The 25,104-nt window shown below is 39.1% G+C and overlaps 1 protein-coding gene across 1 annotated transcript; it reads right to left on the reverse strand.

Moving 5' to 3' along the window:
- Positions 1 to 379: 379 nt before the first annotated feature.
- Positions 380 to 21,606, reverse strand: LOC134585637 (uncharacterized). The gene is made up of 5 exons (XM_063441090.1): positions 21,524 to 21,606; positions 15,199 to 15,531; positions 8,865 to 9,026; positions 1,230 to 1,264; positions 380 to 844 (listed from the first exon to the last, which is right to left on the reverse strand). Exons 1-5 carry the CDS (start codon positions 21,588 to 21,590, stop codon positions 677 to 679), a joined length of 765 nt encoding a protein of 254 aa, XP_063297160.1. The 5' UTR covers positions 21,591 to 21,606; the 3' UTR covers positions 380 to 676.
- Positions 21,607 to 25,104: the final 3,498 nt, after the last annotated feature.

The raw sequence follows: 25,104 nt of genomic DNA on the forward strand, positions 1-25,104 counted from the left end.
CCCGCGATTTCGTCATTTTGACGAAAAAGGGGGCGCAGCCTAGCGGGGAGCTCGGCGCTGGAACGGAGGTAAGTTTTTAATATAAAAACACCGAAAAAAAATTTTTAATGAATGAAAGTTCATATAAAAGCAAGAAGGAAGGCTGGGGGACCTGTCTTTCTTGCTTTTATATGGTGACTATAGAGTCCCTTTAAATAGATAATTGTATGTTAAATTGTTTTAATTTGAAAATGATACTACTTTATAAATCCTAGATTCGTCTTGTTTTTCCATACTGATTCCTATTCACAATAGTTTAACATTTTCATTGCCCACATATTCTAACACAAAAAAAATATATTTAACTTTTATATTTCAAGTCATTATAAATTCTCCCAACGCTGAAGAAACAATGTTTATAAACCTAAAGGATAAATCGTCCCTGTCTGGTTCTACACAGTGTATGTTGGTCTGTGAATCACTAACTGTATGAAGGAGGAGGTGGAAAACAGAAAATTCTACCCCGTACATATAGATTAAGATTTTGAAATAATTTATAAAATCACATAATTTAAATAAAGGTAGCTGGGAATCTGTCCTTTAATGTAATGTCTGTTATTCTTATGTCCTTTTTAAGTATGAATCTGTGATAAATCTCAACAATATTCCAAGCTATGATTTCAAGCAGAGTTTTTTTTCATCTATGTTCTTCTCCCATGGATGGAGTCCCAGAAGAAAACATGATTGAAGCATACTCAACTTGCTCTGTTACACACAGCTCTGCAGACTTCCTGTAAGGTTTGTTGCTAAATTCTAGAACTCCGTAGTCTACTGTATACACTGTTGGACTTTGTGCAGGTGACTCCTAGAATTACAAACATATTTTATTTTCATCATGTTAGTTAAAAATACAAATAGTGATTTAAAAAAAAAAATCAGCAATCCAATCTTTTAGTTCTTCAACTTGAAATTGTCTTGTTGGAAAAATATTTAGCATTTGACTCAAATAGTGTCCTAAATGTGTTGGTTATTAATTGGTTTTAAATTACTTTTTTTGACTGTTTAATTTACCTAGATTTTCTAAGAGATTTTCTCAATGCTGGACACATCCCCTTACCAATTTGTGTTAAAAAGCCTGCGTGACGTTTGTATTCATTATCACCTTTGTTTTGTTGTTTGAGAATAAGGCAACAATATTTTAGGCAAATCTCAGGAAAAAGATAGTGTAGTGGAGATTATGTAATGCTTACCAGATGTTTGTCTTGAGGTTGTGGTATCTTGTTTCCTAAAAGATAGCACAAGTTGACTGTTACAACAACAGGAAACAATATTACTTCCTGATTACAGTAATCACAAGTATTTCCAGCAATAGATAAATATCACTAAATGACAATTGGCACTCATTAATACAGTGAAAAATTTAGAATAAACTAATATGTAAGACATATAACTGTATCTCAGCAGAGGTCATGGGGTAATATTAAGCAGCAATAAGATGCCTGTTGCATGGGTTTCATGTGACTTATTAATATACACTGCAGATCATGTGGATTCTCACATTCTAAACCAAAAATAATTAAATGGCATACTGAGAGAGGACTGCCCTGAGTAACAGTCAGCAGGGGGTACTATTACAATGCACAGGTATAGGCCCAAATACTAGTGCAGGCATAGGCAACCTTCTGCACTCCAGATGTTTTGGACTACACCTCCATTGATGCTTTGCCAGCATTATGGCATGTATGGGATGTAGTCCACAACATCTGGAGTGCCGAAGGTTGCCTGTCCCTGTACTAGTGTATTCCCTTGCCACTAACTGTAGTATCGCTAAATAGGATCACTGCTAAGGCTATGAAAGTTTCCCTGCCCAGTCTTCTCTATTCATTCACATTATACTGGCCATGATCAGGTCTTCACTGAAATAAGGGACTTTAACTTTGCACAGCTTTTACTTCAATCCTGCTTGTATACGCTACAAGATAGGGTACAGAGAGGTACAGAAGGGGTTGGAGGTTAATAGAAAGATAGAATTGTTCTCAATTCTTAGCATCCTTTCACTACAATGACTGGAATACTCGGTCGTGCCTCTGCTGCTTAGAGTATACCAGTAAAGGGACACTATAGTCACCAAAACAACTTTAGCTTAATGAAGCAGTTTTGGTATAGATCATGCCACTGCAATCTCACTGCTCAGTTCTCTGTCATTTAGGAGTTAAATCACTTTGTTTATACAGCCCAAGTCACACTTCCCTGCATGTGACCTGCACAGCCTTCCTAAACACTTCCTGTAAAGAGACATCTAATGCGTACACTCCCTCTATTGCAAATTCTGTTTAGTTTAGAATTTCTTATCTCCTGCAGGAGTCCTCCTGGTTAATAGCTTGCTAGATCCTGCAGGAGTCTCATGTATGTATAGAAAGATCAATATACAGAGCAGGGGATAAAAACTTTTAAAGTATGTTACATCTGATTGGAAATGAAACCATTTTGTTTTCATGCAGGCCGTGTCAGTCACAGCCAGGGAAGGTGTGGCTGGGGCTGCATAATCAGAAACAAAAGTGACTCAACTCTTAAATGGCAGGGAATTGAGCAGTAAAACTTCAGGGCCATGATCTATACACAAAAACGTCTTCATTAAGCTAAAGTTGTTTTGGTGACTATAGTGTCCCTTTAAATTGTATTTTATTTTTTGCCAACAGACAAACCTTCTGCTTACCAAATCAAGTATGCATCTACAGGAAACGAGCAATACATTATTCAAATACTGTACAAATTATGCAAAATAAGCACTTATAAATAAGTGCTTACAACTATTTTTTACTTTTAATGCTATAGATTTTGCTAAAAAAATCCTTGTACATACATGGTTAATCAGTTAATCAGGTAAAAAAAAAACTCTGCCTTCCATTCAGTTACTCTGGCCTTAAATGTAAAATTCACTTTGAGCTCACCTTGAACTCTTACTTTAGTGAATGACCCTGGAAATATTGTTATACATACAGCTGATAAGGCCTTTCAAAACAATTTTGTGAGATGAAATGTGATAGACGTTTTCTTGAAATGGAAAAGATAAGTTTGCAGACTTTTATAGATACCAGTGTTCAGCAAGAGTGTAATGCAAACTTTGATCTTTTAAACTCTCAAAGAAACGAACATTTGGTTGACACTGCATATTTTTCCTCTCTCTCTCTATATAATAATAAAATTGATGTTCTCACCCCTCCTGGGTAGTATGTTTATTTCTCATTCTCGGGTCCTCTACCAGAGGCCTGGGAGTTTGAGGGTTCTGCGCAGTATCTCAGCTGTTCCTAGAACTGCACTCTTCTGGACAGAGATCTCAGATGTCCCATATGGGAGTCACAGCCCCAAGTACTCCTATCACAACTGGGACTACTACTGCCCTCACTTTCCACATCCTTTCTAGTTCTTCTTTCAGTCATGGGTATTTGTCCACCTTCTCATGTTCCTTCTTTCTGATATTATAGTCACTGGGTATTGCCACATCTACCACGACTGCAGTCTATCGTTCCTTGTCTACCACCACGATGTCTGATTGGTTGGCCAGCACTTGCTTGCCTGTCTGGATCTTGAAGTCCCACAGGATCTTAGCCCTGTCATTCTCGGCTAACCTTTGTGGTATCTCCCATCTGGACTTAGGCAGGTCCAATCCATATTCTGTGCAGATGTTTCGGTACACAATCCCAGCAACTTGGTTGTGTCTCTCCGTGTATGCTGTTCCTGCTAACATCTTGCATCTGGCTACTAGGTGCTCGACTGTCTCAGAGGCCTTGACTGTTGTGGTAGACTCCAGCTTCTACTGAGTGTCTGCTCCTGTTCTGCTAGGATTAGTGCTATCTTTCAGTCCAGCCTTTTCCAACCACTGGTAGGATTTTGTCATGTGAGCCATATCCACTATCTGAGGTTTGTCTTGCCAAGGAACCTCCTCTTTTTCTGCATCGTCGATCTGTGGAAGTTTTAGGCATTCCCTTAGCAGTTCATCTTTGGGAGCCATATTCATGATGTACTTGTGGATGCTCTGTGTTTCATCCAGGATTGTTGACTTGACACTCATGAGGCCCCGACCTCCTTCCTTCCGGCAGGTGTACAGTCTCTGGGTGCTGGATTTCAGGTGGAATCCTCCATTCATAGTGAGTAGTTTTCTGGTCTTGACATCCATGGTGACCAGTTCTTCTCTTGACCAGGTTATTATTCCAGTTGGGTACCTAATGACTGGTAGGGCGTACGTGTTGATGGCTTGGATCTTGTTCTTGCCATTGAGCTGAGGCTTCAAGACCTGTCGGACTCTTTGAAGGTACTTGGAAGATGCGTTTGTGGTACCCCCAGGTACTTGTAGCTGTTCTCTACATCTTCTATTTTGCCTTCTGGAACTTCAACACCTTCTGTCCTGATCATCTTCCCTCTTTTTTCTATCATCCACCCGCACTTCTCTAGTCCGAACGACATTCCGATGTCCTTGCTGTATATCCTAGTTAGGTGGATCACTGAGTCAATGTCTCGCTCATTCTGGGCATACAGCTTGATGTCGTCAATTTAGAGTAGGTGACTGATGGTAGCTCCACTCTTGAACCTGTATCGGTATCCACTCTTCTTGATGATCTGGCTAAGGGGTTTGAGGCCTATGCAGAACAGCACTGGGGATAGCGCATCACCTTGGTATATGCCACATTTAATGTTAACTTGAGTTATTGTCCTGGAATTGGCTTATTGAGTTGTTTTCCACTTGCCCATCGAGTTCTTGATGAAGGCTCTTATTGTCTTGCTGACCTTGTAGAGAGCCAAGCATTCCAGTATCCATGTGTATGGCATTGTGTCATAGGCTTTCTTGTAGTCAATCCAGGAAATACACAGATTGGTCTGTCTGGTCTTAGAATCCCTTGTGACTGCTTGGTCTACCAGTAGTTGGTGTTTTGATCCTATGGTGTTTTTTACAATCCCCTTCTTAGTATTGCTCATACATTGACTCATATGCCCTTGGATATTTGAGGCTATGATGCCTGACAAGAGTTTCCATGTTGTGGTGAGGCAGGTTATTGGTCGGTTATTGAAGTCTGAGGGTTCTGCACAGCATTTGAGCTACTCCTAGAACTGCTTCCTTCTGGACAGAGTTCTCAGATGTCCCACATGGAATCAGTCCTTTCAGCCCTTGGTATTTGTCCACTTTATTATGTTCCTTTTTCTTCACGTTATTGTCATTGGGTATTGCCACATTGATCTGGAGGTCCTACAGGATTTTAGCCCTGTCATTCTCAACTACCCTTTGTGGCACCTCTCATCTGACAGGCAGGGCTGCCATCAGACATTTTTGGGGCCTTACAAAGCTCAAGGCCTGAGCCCTATGGGCCCTTCCCAGTGTCTACCCACAAGACCCAACCATGAGTCCACCTACAAGGCTCACCCATGAGTTCGCTCACAGCAAGTGGAGTGTATGTGTGTAGGTGCGTTGTGTTTTATTGTAGAGGATGTATGAGTTCGCTCACAGCGAGTGGCGCATATGATGTGTTATGTGTTATTGTAGAGGATGTAATGTGTGTGTGCTTATGAAATTTAGTGCAAGGGATTCCAGTTTGGGATGTAGTGTGTGTGTATAAGGCATGTAGTGTGTGTATAGGGGATGCAGTGTGTGTATGTGTAAGGGAGAAAATGTCTGCATATAGTGGATGCAGTGCACGTGTATAGTTGATGCTGTGTGTTTGTGTAAGGGATAAAAAGCTGTGTGTGTTTATGTCTAAGGGATGTATTGTGTGTTTCTGTGCGTAAGGGATGCATTATGTTTCTGTGTGTGTGACGGAAGCAGTGTGTGTTTGTGTGTGTGTGTGTGTGTAGGTATTGTTTATCTGTGCGTGTGTAGGGATGTATTGTGTGTGTGTGTGTGCATGTGTGTGTATCGCAGGATGCATTGTGTGTGTGCAGGGCTGCGATCAGCAATTTTGCAACCCCTCACACAGCACAAGGCTTGGGCCTGTCCAAGTGTCTGCCCACAAGGCCCACCCACGAGCCCACCGATAAGTTCGCTCATATCGAGTGGAGTGTATGTGTGTAGGTTATGCGTTGTGTGTTGTAGAGGATGTAATCTGTGCTTATGAATGTAGTGCATAGGAATTACAGTTTGTATATGGGATGTAGTGCATGTGTAGAGGTTGCAGTGGGTTTGTGTAAGGGATAAAAAGCTGTCTAAGGGATGCATTGTGTGTAAGTGATGCAGTGTGTGTGTGTGTGTGTGTGTAAGGGTTGCATTGTGTTTCAGTGTGACTGTATGTGATGGAAGCAGTGTGTGTTTGTGTGTGTAAGTGATGCAGTGTAAGAGATGCATTGTTCGTGTGTGTGTGTGTGTGTGTGTGTGTGTAAGGGAAGTAGTTTGTGTTTCTGTGTGTGTGAATGGGATGCATTGTGTGTTTCTGTGTGTGTGTGTAAAATATGCATTTCTGTGTGTGTAAAGGATACATTGTGTGTGTGTAAGGGATGCATACTGTGTGTTTGTGTATGTAGGGATGCAGTGTGTGTGTGTGTAGGGATGCAATGTGTGTGTGTGTAGGGATGCAATGTGTGTGTGTGTGTGTAGGGATGCATTGTGTGTTTCTGTGTGTGTGTGTAAAATATGCATTTCTGTGTGTGTAAAGGATACATTGTGTGTGTGTAAGGGATGCATACTGTGTGTTTGTGTATGTAGGGATGCAGTGTGTGTGTGTGTAGGGATGCAATGTGTGTGTGTGTAGGGATGCAATGTGTGTGTGTGTGTGTAGGGATGCATTGTGTGTGTGTGTATGTATGTAGGGATGTAGTGTGTGTGTGTGTGTAGGGATGCATTGTGTGTGAGAGTGTTTGTTGGGTAGGATAGAGGCTGAGAATGGAGCATATTTTTCTTTTTATATTTATTTTGCAGCACCACTGGACCTGGTGGTCCAGTGGTGCTGCAGAGTCTCTCTGCCTTCACCTCTGCCGTGTAAAGGCTCTTCTCTACATGTAATTGAGTGTTGCCGTGGTTACTGCAGCAATGCTCTTAAAGCCTGGGACTCGGCCAGCCGTGGAGGTGAAGGTTGAGAGTTTCCTGCCCCCTTCCTGCTGCGCAAACTCTGCAAAGACCTGGGGACGGAGGTCAAACGATCTCCCTGACCAGGTTTGTATGCATGTACGGGGCCCAGGCTCCCTCAGACCCTTCCAAGTGAAAGGGTTCTAACGCCCCACGGCCACCGGGCCTGTCATGGTTGTCATGCCCTGATGGCAGCCCTGCTGACACGTCCAGACCATATTTAATACACAATCCCAGCAACTAGTTTGTGCCTCTCGATGTATAGAATATATACAGGTTGGGGAACAGACAGAGATCTCTGTTCCTTCATGGCAGACAGGTGCAGACAGTTTATTATCATTATCTTTCACTAGGTACAGGTGTTCAAGGATTAATTGCAGCAGGAAAATAGAAGTCATATTAACTTACTTATATATCAATTAGGGAAAGAGGAAAAAAAAGAATTGGAACTTGGGTAGAGAAAGGTGGAACATCAACAAGTCGGTATTGAAAGCAGTCTAGAACATTGGTGAACATAAATTGTTGGGCACTGCATCCTCACATCAAACTGTGTTGCAGGAAATCTGCATTGTCAGCCTGGTGGCACTTTAACACCTGATTGCATAATTAATTGTAAGTCGCAAATTTAATAGCTTTAGCCCTTGATCTGTTTGACAGATAAACAATTTGTCAAATCTACACATAAGAGGACTCCAAAGTGTAAAAAAATATACTTTATTATGTTATTAATTGTTACAAAGTTACCATTTAACATGGAAAAAAAACACAATTGGTAGAATGCTCCCTTGAAAAGGGCATTTTGAGTGAAAAGTTATGGGGTTCTGTTTGGATCTGCTCTCCTCCTTAACTCCTTAATTCTTTATCACTGCGTATGCCTACCAATTGTGTATTTTTCATGTTATGCACAGTAGAAAGGATCTAATTATAGTAATGGACTGTTTTTTGATTTCGTAGCCCCCTCTGTAGGGACTGCAGTATGTTCACTATAGATTGCTCTATTTAATGCTATTTTGTTAATATATTATGTGGTGACTTTTCTTTTAACAATAAGAAATAATAAAGTATATTTGACAAGATAGTTTAGCCATGTGGTTGAGTACCTTTGCCTAATTTGCTGTCTATACTGTATTATATGCTTTCTGAGTGTCTTCTATGGTTTTTTTGTATTGACAGAGAATTATTTACCAGGATTAGCAAATTTTGACTGATAGGCAAACAGTGTCAGCTGATTGATAGGCTTGATAGCACAGGAAGTGTAGGGGCGCAGAGCAATCAGGCACTATTTTGCAGACTCTTGGGATAAATCATTTGTAAATTGTTTAACCCCTAAATTCCTTGTATCGTACCAACTTCATTGGTTTAAAGTTGTTAAGGTACCTGGCGTGTCTCTTTAATAAGCAAATGCACATTAAGCTACCAAACAAACAGTTCAATGAGAGCAGCCTGGGGAATATTTGTAGCCTGCCTCTTGGCATGCAAAGCATTATGGTAGTCCACAGCAGTTGAGATTGAGAGTTTTATACATATAGTATATTCTTTCAGAGGGTAGAGTAAGATATACTCTATCATTCATATCATATCATTCATATTATATCATTCATATCAAATCATTCATATACTCGCAAAGGGATATTAATTATGCTCTAAAGAAGGAGACTGGCATGGAAACTCTGACAATTACATCCTTTTAACTTTTGGTTTTGCCACATTCTGTATTGGCTGTTAAGAATAGACCTAGGTATATATCACATTCAAAAATGACATTTAACCAAATAAAGATTTCATTGTAGCTCAGTCTTATTTCAATCCACTTATTCCAGGCCAATCTGATGCTTACCTTTTTGTTTCCATAGTACCAGAGCAATGCAGATAAAAAACAGCAGCAATAGAGTGAGGATGATGGAGACCAAGATTATGGTAATATTTGTGTTGCTTTTTGTTTTTTTGTTTGAATTTTTCTTTGAAGGAGTTGTTAAACTTGATTCTGGTATAATTCCATCTAATAAGAAAATACAATTTATTTGAAAACTATAGTATTGATATAATAGTGGAAAACTAGATGTGTAAATCTAATTACGGTATGTGCAATAAATGACGTACAATAAATTGTTTACCAATACAGAGTTAGTAATAATAAATATAATTGATGTATTATAATTATGAATATGTCTCAATTTTTCTGATGAAAATATATTCTGCTCATTTCTGTTTTAACTGATCTGATGAGACCATATTTCCAATTACAAAACTGAATACAATGGTTCTTAAGAAACAAAACCTTCCATAGTTTGGTCCCAGTTCCTGAGTCACTGCTGAGTATGGAGGAATTTGAGATGGTGTCGGCAGACCATAAATGGAAAAACTAATTTAATTTCAGTGAGTTCTACCAAATTTACTTGCTAAGAACAAGTACTCAATTCAGACCAACATGAAATTTTTTTAACTAGCTGATTTGGATTCTATCTAGGGGACACTGAAGGCATTATATTTCATCTCTTAAAATCGAATTATGGTGCTACTAAATAAGGGTTACTGGCCACCCACAGTTCAGCCCCTTCTGGGGGTGTGGCTAAGGGAGAGATTACACACTTCCTTGTAGTCATACTCATTCATACGGTCATTGGGAGTTCTGACAGGCTAAAAGCAGTCAGCTGACACTGCCAACCAATCACAGCTGCCAACTGCTGCTCAGGCTAATACTTCCTCATTTGCCAAAGCAGCACAGAGGGGATGGCCTGCTGGGGAATCTCATTTAGTATTACAACATAAATACTTTAAAAACTGTTTAATGCTGAATGAAATGATGGCAGCAGGGGACTCCATAAAGCACATATCATGATGAGGAAGACAATGCCTGATTCTCACAGCTGGTGCTTATGATGGCTGCTGGGATTTGACACCCCCTGAAAGGAAAGCTCTTTGCAGAGATCTCTAAAGTGGTTATGGTGATGGGCTTATTACTTTAACAAAGTTTAAGAAAAGGCCGGGGACCACAACCATAAAAACCAGCACCATAAACACCACCTTGGCTGCTAAAGTTATTTGACTTTCTCAATACCCGTGCAAATATCTAGAGAGCATCATTATGTATCAGTATATTCCTTTCTGCACAGATTTAACTTCATAAATAGACAATGGTGACTCATTTGCTAAGAAGGCCTGAAGTAGTCTGCTACGTAAATCCTGCTATAGCTCAAACCTCAGAGCACGACAAATTGCACCATAACTGCTGCAATGAGCAGCAATGTTTGTGGTGCTCGAAGTGTCACATTCATTGTCTTAGTTTGAGTCCAAATGAAAATACACTGGCTATAGATCTTTTTCAAAATAGACTTTGAAGGCTGATAAAAAGCATTTGGCCAATTTAGTATGCTCTCAAATAATTTTATATGTTTGTCTCTCGGGATAGCCTTGTCCGCATCATACTCACTTTTATAGCATTAATAGTTACTTAAAGCGACTGATTTGAATTAGAAATCTCAGCTGCACAATACAAAACTGGAATAAACTCAGAACAGTTTAATGCTGATTTATTTGTTTGAATGTTAATGAGATCAACAATATATCTAGATGCATTCATATCTCATTTGAGCAGGGCCCTTCTGTTCCAGTACGTCCAACTCATCTTGTTGCAAATATTTGTCTGCTAGTCCACCTATTGTACAGCATTGCCTAATTTGTTGGCTCTTGATAAAGAATATTAAAAATAATAATATTATTATTATTAAAAATAATATTTGACTGATCATGTCTCTTAAAATATCCTCGCTTAACGTTAAAGGCCTCAACGCCCCACGCAAGCGAAGAACACTCTTCAGGGAACTAAAAAGGTTAAATCCCGACATTGCATTCATACAAGAGACACACCTGTCTCGGTCCGCCCAGGTCTCCCTCCGCGACTCCACATACCGCTTGGCCGCCGAGGCACGCACCTTCCGTAAACACAACGGAGTAGCGATCCTCACACACAAGCGATGCCCAGTTCATATAACCCAAGTGACCTCGGACCCCGACGGCAGATATGTTGTAGCGACTGGCCGGATTCATTCACAACTCATCCACTTAATCAACATATACGCCCCCAACACATCTACACCCCAATTCTGGAGCCAGATGTCTGACATGGTCCTTGCGCTCCCCACCGGAATCCTCCTCCTAGGCGGAGATTTCAACGCAACACCCGCTCCGGCAGTTGACAGAAGCTCACGCCCGGGATTGCTTAGATCCCATGGCATGGGCGCCCAAGACAAACAATTACACCACTTTATCCGCAAAACAGGCCTCATAGACGCATGGAGGGCACAACACCCCTCTGTCAGACTACACCTATTACTCACTGCCCCACGATACGTACTCGCGCATAGACATGTTCTTGACCAACCATGCAGCCTACACGAAAACACAAAAAACAGACATAGGTACCATTGCGTGGTCGGACCACGCAGACATCGCCATCTACCTTACAGGGCTCCAATGCCCCACCCCATGGACGTGGAGACTAAACACGTCCCTACTCAAGGACCCCCAGGTAGTAGACGACATACAGAAACAATTAACCACATACGTTACAGAAAACCTAACACCAGACATCCCAATGACCACGATATGGGCAGCCCACAAAGCTGTGATCCGAGGCTCCCTTATCAAAATAGCAACCCACAAAAAAAAACAAAAAACACAGAAACTCACTCAACTACTAGAAACCCTCCGCACAGCGGAGCAACGCCACAAAACTGACCCGACTCCCCAAACGCTTCAACTTCTCCAAAACACCCGCATTACGATCAGACAACTGCTCATAGACGACACAGCCCGAGCACTCACCTGGACAAGAAGAACATACTACGACAAGTCCAACAAAATGGACACACTTTTAGCCCGCACACTACGACCCAGAACCCAACACCCACATATCACCAAGATCAGAGCCCCAGACGGCACACTGAAAACGTCCCCGGCCGACATAGCCCAAATTTTCACAACTTTCTACACTACACTATACAACCACTCCCCACAAGATGACACCACACATGCTGTGGAGTCCCAGAAAATAACGGACTTTCTAACCCACTTAAACTTACCAAAACTACTCACTGCTGCCATAACGGAACTGGCAGCACCAATTACCAAAGACGAAATCGATTCGGCCATCTCCGCTCTCAAAAGCAATAAAGCCCCCGGCCCAGACGGTTTTGAGGGCAGCTACTACAAAACCTTTAGAGAAACTCTCGTCCCACATTTAGAATCCCTATTCCGGGACCTAATGCAGGGGACCCCACCAGACAGGGACATGACACGGGCAAACATCATTCTGCTACCAAAGCCAGGCAAAGACCACACACAGCCAGAAGCATACCGACCTATCTCACTCATAAACCACGACAGCAAACTATTCGCCAAGATATTAGCAGGAAGACTGAACCCATACCTGACAAGCCTAGTCCATGCAGACCAAGTAGGATTCATACCGGGACGCCAGTTATACGAAAACACGAGACGTAACATCGACTTAATAGGGTTCCTAGCAACCACAAAAACACCGTCCCTGGCACTCTCCCTTGATGCTGAAAAAGCATTTGACCGTGTAAAATGGCCATATATGTTCACCCTCTTAGAACACCTTCACATGCCCCCCACATATATAACAGCCATCCGTGCACTGTACACATCAGTCTCAGCGCAAATAAAGATAACCGGGACGACCTGCCCGTCCTTTACCATAACCAATGGCACCCGACAGGGATGCCCCCTATCCCCTCTACTCTTTGTGCTGACACTCGAACCACTTCTCCAGGCAATACGGGAACACCCACAAATCAAAGGGGTCAAAATTGACGACCAAGAATTCCTGGTTTCAGGATACGCTGATGATATCCTTTTGACCGTAACGGAACCCATACCCACGCTACAGGCCCTGCTCCCACTCCTGGGAACATACGGGACGATCTCGGGATACAAAGTGAACGTAGAAAAATCCAGTGCACTCCCAATAAACCTCACACAGCCGGACTTAAACAAAATCACCTCAGAACACCACATACGTATTACACCAACATGCCTTTCATATCTGGGCATCAAATTACCGGCAGACATAACTACGCTCCACAGACTGAACTACACACCTATGATAGAAAAACTCATCTCGGACATGGAGACCTGGGCGGATAAACCCATATCCTGGATAGGGAGAATACATTCAATCAAAATGAATGTCCTGCCCCGAATTTTATTTCTTTTCCAGGCACTACCCATACCCATCACGAAACATAACCTCATCCCCTTACAACGAGCAATAGACAGGTTCATATGGCAAGATAAGAGGCACAGAGTAGCCCGCAACATACTGTATCGCCCTAGATCGAGAGGAGGGTTGGGACTACCCCACCTTCACTTTTACTACATAGCCGCCCAGATGGCACAAATAGCCCTATGGCACACCCCCCCAGAGACCAGACGGTGGGTAGATCTGGAATCAGCACTAATGAGATCCGACCTCCCACAATTCTACATCTGGACACCAAAGGAGCACAGAGCGCTCCTGAGAACGGCGTGCCCGGCCATCACCAACTCTATCCAATTATGGGACACCTATGCCATCAAATACGAACTCACCACTGCGACTTCCCCTCTCACCCCAATTTACCGTAACAGGGCATTCACACCAGGCATGAGACCCCGGGACTTTAGAGGCCTGGAACACGCAGGACTCCAGAGGGTGCACCAACTATACACAGGCGACACGATAGTAGCATTCCCAGATCTACAATCCAGAACAACCTTGAAGCCAGCCGACTTCTTTAGATATTTACAACTCAGACACTACGCGGCCCAAGCGACGGTAAAAACCGCCGCTAAAACCATTCCAACCTTCTTTGAGCGCATCTGCCTAGCGGAACAATATCAAAGAGGCTTAATCACCCAGCTGTACTCCCACCTCTGTTCCACCACACGGGAATGGGGGACCCTGCAATACACTGATAAATGGGAAATTGACTTGGGGGAAACCCTAGAGGGTATAGACTGGCAAGATATTTGGGAAGCTAATGCCAAAACCTCCATCTGTGTAACGATGCAAGAACAGGCATATAAGACGATGCTCAGATGGTATATTACCCCGGTCCAACTCTATCACATGAAGAAAACACCCACAGATCTCTGTTGGCACAACTGCGGAGAGAAGGGGACTTATGCACACATGTGGTGGTATTGCCCCACGATAAAAATTTACTGGGAAAACATCCAGAAGCTTGTATCGCAGATTTTAAATAGACCAATAGGCCTAAACCCCTGGACCTTCCTCCTAGCCAGACCCCTTGACGATTTGCCCAGACAAGAACAACAATTGCTCAACAAGATAGCTCTAGCTGCTAGAAAGGCACTGGCCCAAACTTGGTTGCAGCCCACCCCCCCCCCCATTGTCCACGGTGCTCAACAAAATCAAAGAGTGTCATCTCATGGACAAATTAACGGCCCAAATGAGAGGCACTATGAAAGCATTCACAAAGGTATGGGAACCATGGGATAATTACACTGACGACTAATTAGTCACGAGTGACGTCCAAGACCACCCTTTCCTCCTCCCCCTCCCCCCCCCCCCTCCTTTCTACCAACAGTTTTCCACCACCCCTTCCCTCAATTATAGGCCGAACTCACCGGTAACTCGGCCTATACGTTCAACACACCCACACCATTGCAACAAAACGTTAATTTTGTAATATTGTTATTTGGTCAAAAGTTGCAAGCTAAAGTTATCACTGTTCCTAAGTGTTGTTCATACTATATTATTGAAAAACAATGACAGACGGATGTTTAATACGTATGATCTAAATGGCTGATTATGTAAACCACTTGTACGATTTTGAGGCTTCTGCGCAAGCCATATAACTGCATAACCCACATATGTCTGTCATTGACAAAATAAAGAATTGTAAAAAAAAAAAAAAATAATAATATTTGATTGATAAATCAACGAAAAACACTAATTAATTTTGACGTAAAAAATGACACATACAGCTTAATGACAAATAGAGGCATATTGGTACAATTTGTTACCTGCTTAGGACAACAGAGTTTTTATCCTGAGTTATCTTTAGCTCTTACATTGTTAAGTCACTATCCGCTCTGCAGAAAAGCAAATCCACATTTGCAATGTATAATGTGTGCTTACTAACCTGTAACATTTAGCTTGGACCTTCTGCTCTTCGAAACTTTTTTGTCACCATTTACATCTACATGCTCACAGTGATATTCCCCACTGTCATTCATGGTCACATTCTTTATAAATATCTCTGCTTTACTTAAATTCCAGTTTGCAGAAATGCGTATTCTTCCATTTTCTGGGTTGCTTAAATCTGCTATCTTTGTTGACTCATTATTGATGGTCTTATACCAGTTTATATCACGTATCGTATAATTCAAGGATGAAACGTTGCATGTAAAGGTGACAGTTGCACCTGGATTTATAAAAATGTCCGATGGAAAATGGGTCAATGTTATCTCTTCATCTGTAAAAAACGAAAGATTAGTGAATATGGCATATTACTCTTCACAGATAATCATAATCTCAATTGTTTAAAATAAAGCATTTCAATTCAAAGAGTTACTCCAAGCCTCATAATCACTACAGTCCACTGTAGTTTTTATGATGATATGAATGCCCTAACGCCATTCCCTGGTAAAGGGACAAACTATTTTACAATGCTTTTCGCTCTTACCTCATTCATAAATATCATTTAAATTGTTTCATCGATAACAAGTTTATGAACTCCTCAAAACCCTACTCTGAATTTTGGCCCACACTGTATAAAAAAAAAAAAAAATCTTCTTGATGACTGTGTAATGAATAAATGCAGAGAGCCGATTCTTGCTCCATAGAATGTGAGTAGCAGTCAGCTTACTGCATGCATATATTTGTCCTGGCAACTGTCTGTATTGTTTGATTATACAACTGGACATCCAGCACAGGAACTAAACTTCAAAGTAAGAAATGCACTCTAGCTTGTTATGTATACCTGTGCCTACAGTTGTTTTAGTTGTTTAATTTTAAGACATTGATTTATTATCTTGCTGATCTAACAAAATAACAGACATGTTCTATGGGACATTATTAAAGGCAATACACTTTAGCATTCATGCAATTACCTTTTATAAAAATAAAATAAAAAACAGTGAGTATGAAAACATGTGGCACTCAAAAGAACAATTTTATAAACAGACAGCATGCAAATCTCATTTAAACATTTACCCATATTAAGTCCTAGCTTTTGTGAATTTGTTTAGTTTGTATTTCTGTTTCCCACTTATTATCATCACTATTTATTTTACCCTAACCTAGCAATTTAAAGCCTGGTTTTAAGTTTAAAATGATTTCAAATTTGGCAGTATCACTAGCAGAACCAATTAAGATCTATTTGAGCTGCTATTCAGAAATGCAAGTGCAGGATTTGAGGCTCTAAAGTACTAAAAACAGAATATCGTCAGGTCATTATAAACCTTTAATTTTGTCTTGTCCCCAATAAAGCTATTCACTAAAGTTAATGTTTTCACTAAAATGTATATCCAATATAGGCTTGAAATTTTAGACCAAAGTAGCTGAACTCGAAACAAAGCTTATTTTTTCCAGATTTGGCTAATCTAGACCACAATATTAAAGTGACTTTTACACTGCAGTGAATAACCATGAAAGCAACATTACCATGGAAAACATTGAAGCCAAAAATATTAATTATTGTCTATTTCTCATTGTGGTTTGCAGTTTGTAATACATAAGACAGCTACCTACCATCCATACAATATGGCCCGATTCATGGGGGCTTACTCCAAATAGCTATCCACATCAGGCATATATTCTTGGAGAACTAGTGCCATCATTAAAACTATGGGGGAAATTATTGATGCTTTTTATTCTAAAAAGTGGTCTAAAGTATGACAGTCACAATGGAAACCCGTGGAACCAGCATGCACATTCCAGTGGTGGCTCCTAAACTGTTACATTTATCGCACCACTTTTTAGAACAGAACACTTTGGTAAATCTCCACCTATGTTACTAGTAAAAAGTTGTTGAGTTTTACAAACAGTATTAAATCGTTGTTTGTACTACTGGTAATGTGATCAGTTACTTCTTAACTTGCAAATTATAAACTTGGGACATAAAGCGGAAATTAAAAAGAATATATGTGGGAACATACTTGAATATAACAAGTTAGAATTCGTTAGTTATTTTTCTTCATTTTACAGTGCATTTTAAATAAAAAATGGAAAAAAGAAAAAAACATAAAAAATTACATTTTAAGAGAGGAGTAAACTGGGACCACAAGGTTAGCACGATATGTCATTCTGATATTAATAAAAAGTGTGAAATAAGAGAAGTGGGAGAGGTAAAGGGAGGGAAAGGAAAAAAAAAGAAAAAAGAAAGAGAAATTTCAATTTCGTATGGAAAGGGATCTGGCTAATTGGTCAACATTATAAAAAAAACAAGACGCTTATGAGTCTTGGCTGATCAAAATTTAAAATCAATGTAAATAGTATATAAAGTATAATAGATAATTGCGAACTATAATATAGAGGAAATAATTCCTGATCTGTATGGTCTTAAATGTAAGTTTATGTTTTAATTTGGGGTGGTTAATTCATATACTCAGATGTTTGAATTTTCAAACAGAGAAATAAAATAAGAGTAACATGAACCAGAAAGAAAGAGATGAAAAATGATATGTTGTACAACCCAATTATGTATTGTCCAGTTTTTATGTCTTGTGATGTCTTTGTAATAAAATTTGAAAATGAAATAAAGAAAAAAAAAAAAAGTGTGAAATAGATTATATAGAACAAGGATTATGCCACCGTTTCCCATTATTTTGCTAGTAATTACATATTACATGGCCTTACATTGTACAGTGAAATAGATTAAGTGATGTCCATGTTTATGCCCAAGGCTAAAAATCGAGGCATGAAGTGATTCCAAAGAGTTTATGCTGCACTAAAATATGCATTTGGTACTCCCTGTCATTTATTACAACTTTGAGCTCACTGTCTAGCATGGGTATTTAAACGACAATTGCAAATTCAAATTTAAATTAAGTGAATTTCAAAGTTAAGGCCAAAGTAGGCTACTGGAAAAATTCTCCAAGTCAGCTAAGCTTTCAGTTTGACTACTTTGGCCTTAAATTTGAAATTCGATTTGAATTACCCAAATAAGCTTTTATGTATGCTGATATACTTTCTCTATCCTGTGATTTTAGCAAAATGGGCCTTATCTTACCTAAATTTAAATTGTATAATCAAACTCCCTGCCACATACATCAATATAGTTAATAATTATGTATAGTTAATTATAATAATGTTATTAACGCACACACACATATATATTCATATGTGTGTGAATTTTGAAAACTATATATATTGCTTGGAACTATATTGCAATTGCAATAAATGAGAATTAACTACAAAGAAGACCCTGGTATGATTAAGATATCGATATATCGATATCTACCCGACAATGTTTTCATATTTGGCTAATTTAGACAACTACTATAAGTGTATGTGTAAACATACATTTTGTTTAAGTCTTTAAGATTTGTTCTGAATTGGACTTTGGTTATATGGAAACATCTGTTACATATACAGATTGGATTGTTTTATTTCAAATATGTAGACAATTTTACAACTAGCATTTATATAGTATCATTGTATTCCACAGCACTTTACAATTTTACAGTAGTTTATATAATAGCAAAGAATTGACAGACAAAATAATCTTAACCATTACAAGATGAAGAGGGCCTTTCTCATATGAGTTTACAGTCTCGTTCTAGGACACACGTTTAAATTCTTATTATACTGTCTTATGATTTATGATTTACTATTTCTGAATAGTTATTTCAGGCATTTCTTAGGTAATGGGGAATGTCATGCAAAAAAATCCCCAATAACACAGTATTTTATTCTGGTACATGATGCATGCTAATTATTGAAGATTTCTCATTGGCTCCTTCTTTTCTCTTTTATCCAATTAGATTGTGAATTTCACATTATATAAAATGCCACCATATGTTGCAAATACTTTTGATTAAGCCAAACATCTTTCCTCTATCTTTTAAATATGTCAATATATGCTGTATAGCTAAAAAATGTATTTTGTTTGTTACTCGGATGCCACCTCCAAGTTTTACTCGCTATCAGTATGAGGTTCTCTACTATCTTTGCACATTTACTAACATGTTTGGCAATAACAAAGTTCTATCTTTACATTGCAGGAATGTTTGGGCCTCCACTGAAAATGTTGACATTTTGCAATAAAATTAATTTCCAGTTCCATAGAGAAATTCAACAATTACTTGAAATTAATGCATTACACAATTACTGGGATGTATATTTATTATCTTTCTGTATGTATATATATATATATATATATATATATATATTTAAAAAGGTTACCTTGCACTCTGGCTTCAAAATTACATGGCCGGGTGCATTACTAGGGCTCCTGTATTCAAATGGTTAAAGTAGTTGGCTGCACTCTCGGACTTCCATAAAAAATAACTTTTATTGTAGCATTTTAAACAGAATCAACGTTTCAGTCCTCTTTGGGGACTTTCATCAGGATCATGGAAAACCATGAGTGCTGGTCATCTCTCCATTTTGCCTATATTGTCTCCCCCAGACTGCAAGCACCCGGTAATCATACCACAGAGCCCTAAGTGCAAGGATTTTGTGGAATATATATATATACACACATACAGACACAGCTTCACAAATTTAAGTTCAGTTTATGTGCCTGGGTGCAAAAAAAGAGGAAAAAAACCTCTCAGAAAATGTCACCAAGCATCTATATACAATACAGGCATCCCTGTTGAGTACACATATGGTTATTTAATGTGAATACTGTCAAAAAATCATAGTGAATTTCATGGTTTGAAAAAAAGATATATCTCTGTTGGATGTATAGTGTACTTGGAGAATTTGAAATTTACTTTGAATTCCTGACAATTCTCACTTGAGCAAATAACCCTCTCTGTATTGTCAGAGACCTCCATAGTCATTGCCACTTCCCAGCCTCAACGTTTGACATACAATGCTTGTTGCAGAGTGTGTGATATTGGATAAAATCAAATTACAGCTCCTTAAAGAAACACAGAGAGATATAATGTATTGCTCTGCAAGGTGAACTGGAGCAAAGGGTGTGTAAGAGAGGGTTTAAAGACTAAATTTCATCTTGAATTGCTTTGCAGGGTGAAACAAAAATTTATATTCACATACATGCTGGGAGGGAAGGGTTTAGCCAGAAAAAAAAAATATAATACTTCTTCAATATCTATATATAATCACAACCTTAAACTAAGGCAGATTGATACCCAATGCAGCAACCATTATTTCGAAGTCTCTTTTATTTTAGAAATGCAGGAGCTTCACGTGTTAAAATTGACCCATAAGCCAGTAGTGGTATATTTTTTTGACCATTTTTTGTGCTTACAAAATAGATATGTATGTTGAGTGTATATTTCATTCAAATTTTATAGATAAGGGATGCCAAATTTTGGCTCTTTAACTCTTGATAAACTATCATTCTTACAATTATCCTCTAGTGAACAAATTTTCTTCTGTAGTTTGAAATGTTGCCCAAAGGAGCTGCAAAATCAAAGTTGGATGTCACTGTTAACTAGGGATCGATTAAGATGCTTAATCACGTTCTGATCACACTGCAATTCACATTTCACAATATACTTTAGCACATAGAACCACAACATAAAAGATGCAGTATAAAAATAAAGTGCAAGCACTAACTCCTTCTTAAACATAGTTTTAGTGAGCATGCTCTTCGTTACTGGCTGATGTTTCTGGACAAAATACAAAGCTAAGCTAAATTGAGAATCATTACTTCAAGGAATGTGTTTGATTCAAATTTACGTTATTCATTTTGGAGAAAATGTTCACCTAAATTAAGCTCCTATTGAAATCAACAAATATTGAATTTGGGAATTTAGTAACTAAAAAGTTGTAGTGATCTAATCAGTTTACAAAATGTAAGCTTTTTGAAATTTGCAACTTGGGGCATTTGGAAATATTTATCAAACTATTATATGTTTGAGAAGTACACTCCAAATTTACATACAAGATGAAGCCATATGATATCTTAAATACCCATCATATTACATAATAAATAGCCTATTGTTAATAGATGGGTGACAATTTCTTTACCACAAATAGTACTGCAGCAGCAATAAACACAAATCTTATGTTAGACGTGTTCTTCTATAATGTTACAGTATTCTACTTACAATTTGGATTGACATAGTGATTACATAATAAAATATAATACTTTAACATTTTATTAATTTCAACTGTTTGCTTGTTTTTGGAAACTGTTATTTTTCAAAGAGCAATCATATTTTATTTTGGTTTCCATGAGTGTCATAAATACTCTTTTGTCTACTGATCTGTAGAAAAGGGTACAATCAGAAAGATAAATATGCATGCATATAAAACCACGTTCTTACCGGCATAAGAGAGTCCCAGCATGTTGCTGACACAGATACTATAGATGATAAGACACAAACGTTCCATTTGGCTTCAAAGAAACAGAAGCAGCAGCGGGGGAGTGAGCCTTGTTCCCCTTTGTCTCTCTCTCGCTCTCAACAGAAATAGCACTTTAAAAAAGAAAGTAGTTTGGTTTTCTTTTTACAATATTTATTACAAGTAAGGGTCTTTCTTAATGATGGCAGCTAGAAAGTCTTGGCAGTGAAAGTTTGTGGCTTGAGGTTAAGGTGGTCTTCTTGTGGTTTGTGGTCTTCAATTGTCTTCTTTTATGTTCCTTTTAATAACAGGTATGCAAAAATATGAGATTTATGATTCTAGATTCATTTCGTTTGGATTTCCATGGGCTTTTGGATACGTACATTGATGATGCACCTATATCCTGTATCTGGACTTCTTGAAAAAGGTCAGATGAGACTAGCCACTGTCTGTGATTCTTGCTCTGGTAGTGTTACGGGTCCTCAGATGACTTGAGTATTTATAAAATTGTAGTGGGATTCTTCTTGTACAGTATTCTTTTTATGCTCAGGATACAGTTCACGATGCGTGCCACTTTTCTTAGCAAGGCACCTCTCTGAGAAGAAACCAGGTATTCAGTAGTTTTTTTGGAATGATTGCCTCTGTAAGCACAGATTAGACTTATGTGTTTCTGAGTTTCTGTCGAAGTGAATTCCATGAATCACCATCTCTCTTCTTGTAGAGGTGTTCTTCTCATGGTCCTTCCTATACACACCTACACAGTTTACAATTATGCAAATTTGGAGGAGGGCAAGAGCCATGCAACTTAAATTTATTTTTGAAGCACAGACATACTCAATTTGTTGTAAACTCTGGGCTAAATTGTTGAATGTATTTAAATGTGCTATTAAATAACTTATCGCACATGTCATCCAAATAGGAAAAGCATTTGCATTATTCAAAAATATATTCAAATATTTATATGTATGTATCTGTTGTGAAAAAGTCTAAATTAGTGGTCAACTCATCTGTCTGGATGCCAGATTAGGAGTGAACATATAAGATAAATCTGCAAATGAACCAAATGGACTCTTACATATTAAAACAACCCACCATAAATATATTACATAATCATTTGTTATATAACTTAAAATACAGACTTGAGTATACAAAAAAAATAAAGGCTTCAACACTTAAAAACTTTCCCATCAACATCAGCATTTTTTAAGGAAGGATTTTAGGAATGGTCTACCAAATTGTCCCTACCTCTCTTTTTACTTCTGATTATTATTAAAAGGAGGGCTTCTCAAACCTTTTAAAATCTCAGAGACCACACCATTTACTTTATATTTAATTAGGCAAGCATAAGAGATGAAAGATGTTCTCAGTAATGTCATGTGATTAGTTTTAAGCTCTCGGTTTTGGTCTTATTATAACATGGGTAGAAGAAAAGCAGCTAAAACATTTGTGGCAATAATAAATTGATTTAGACTAATTGACTGAGCATTACCTCTAACCCAATAAAAACCCTATATAAATGAAACAGGATAGTTAAAAGCAGACGGTGATTTATTTACCTCTGACAGGTAACTCACATACATAGTGCATCTCACAGAATCGAAAACTAGGGGTTTTGTAAACCCCAGTCAGTGATGTATTTAAGTTATAAGCGCCCTTTGGCCCAGCAAGGTCAATATATCTCCAAGTTAACCAAAGTACAAGATCAGATACTCACACACACTAGACATGTGCAAAAAATTGTTTTAAACTATTCTGAATAAAATTCCTGCTCACTATCGAAGGAATCAATTCAGAAAATTCAGGTCATTCATAAAATAAATGAATTGTTTGAAATAAAATATTTTTTAAAATGTTTATGATTTATGATTGAACTACATTTTTGGTACTGATTTGTTTGACGATTAGTATTTTATTTGAACGAATAGCTTAAAAAGAATGTTTGCTCATGTCTAACAGCATACACATTTGTTTGTGGCATTTATTTGTTTTAAATGCTTTTAAATACAAATGGTCCCTGAGGAAGACCAAGGCGACTGGACGAAACGCGTAGGACTATTGGAATAAAAATAATTTTACCCAACACTGGTGTCCCTCGAGTATTCTGAGAACTCTAACGTAGGAGATGTAATGAGAGCCCCCTGGGGAAACCCTTAGTGGCTTGAATGCATTTAAACTTATAAAATTAGTGAGTGCAACTAATAATTGTGGTGTAATATACAATGTTACAGAACTTCACTGTTGTGCATATTTGTTTCCATTTGGGAAAAGCTGAAAACCCATTTGTATGTTTTGTTGTATGCTAACATACACAAGCTGTTACAAATACATAATGTAGCGTTACTTACCTTGTCCGGGGGCCGGCCGAGGTCCTCTGTTCCCGGCGCGCTCAGAGCGCCGATGACGGTGGGCGCTGACCGCGGAATGCGGTCACGTGTCCCGCCTAGCTTTGAGAGCGCGCCGCGCGTCACGCGCACGCTCTTAAAGGGGAAGTGGGAGCCGAAAACCAAAACGGTCTCCCATTGGCCCCTGTCATCCCACACTCCCCATACTCTCACATATTGGGGGCGTGGATATGACAGGGGCCAATCAAGAATAAGTTGAAGGTATTTAAACTTACCTCTCTCTTTACTCCCTGCCCTATCGTGGTTTCTGTTTCAGTTCCCTTTAGCGCTTGTTGTGTTCAGTTGTGTTCCTTCGTACTTGACCTTGGCTTTCTTTCTGACTACGTTATCTCTTTATCCTTATCTGTTCTGTTTGCCGGCTTGCTGTTTACTGTGTACCAGACCCCGGCTAGTCCTAGTTTACGCTGTCTCTTTGTACCCTTGACCTCGGATCGTTCCTGACTCTGTCTCCTCTCATATACGTTGAGTCCGGCCCTTCTAAGGTCCGGTAGACGTATCTCTCCTCTGTGTTGTCTTTTGTCGAGTTGAATCCTGCGAGTTGGGGTATATTTTCGTTACATTACGATAGGGCCATGGACCCCGCAGATTTGGCTCAGCAAATGGCTTCTCATGAGGCAAGGTTTGTAGAGCAGGATCACCATATGGATCAGATAGCTCAGGCTCTCCAGACGCTCTTGTCTAGAACTATTCCTGCACCCGCACCTAACCCTCCTACACCTCTTCTTCCCGAAGTATCTAATTTACCTAATACTTCACCCCATTTAACACCCCCTCCCAGGTATGGAGGGGAATCTAAGACATGCAGAGGTTTCATTAATCAAATAGAATTCCACTTTGAGATGTATCCACATTCCTGTCCCACTGATAGGTCTAAAGTGGTGTTTTTGATGCATCAACTTACTGACAAAGCACTTGAGTGGGCAAATCCTATTTGGGAGGCCAATGTACCTATGGTGCATAATTTCAATAGTTTTCTTATGGCTTTTCGTAGAACTTTTGACACAACGAAAAGGTCAAAGAATGCCGCAAGAGCATTAATGAGAATTAAACAGGGTTTTAGGTCTGTGGCTGATTATGCTATTCAGTTTCGTACCCTTGCTTCACAGGTAGATTGGACAAATAATGGGTTAACTACTGCGTTCATGGAAGGTTTATCTGACACT

Source organism: Pelobates fuscus, chromosome 2 (genome assembly GCF_036172605.1).
Source record: "Pelobates fuscus isolate aPelFus1 chromosome 2, aPelFus1.pri, whole genome shotgun sequence".
NCBI lineage: Eukaryota > Metazoa > Chordata > Amphibia > Anura > Pelobatidae > Pelobates > Pelobates fuscus.

What these genes read in the sequence shown, in the direction of transcription:
- LOC134585637 (XM_063441090.1), bottom strand. Translation starts at nt 21,590, where the DNA reads ATGGAACGTTTGTGTCTTATCATCTATAGTATCTGTGTCAGCAACATG. An exon ending in GGTACTATGGAAACAAAAAG is followed by an intron (nt 1,265 to 8,864) that starts GTAAGCATCAGA and finishes GCTATCTTTTAG; the next exon opens with GAAACAAGATACCACAACCT. An exon ending in AACCTCAAGACAAACATCTG is followed by an intron (nt 845 to 1,229) that starts GTAAGCATTACA and finishes TTGTAATTCTAG; the next exon opens with GAGTCACCTGCACAAAGTCC.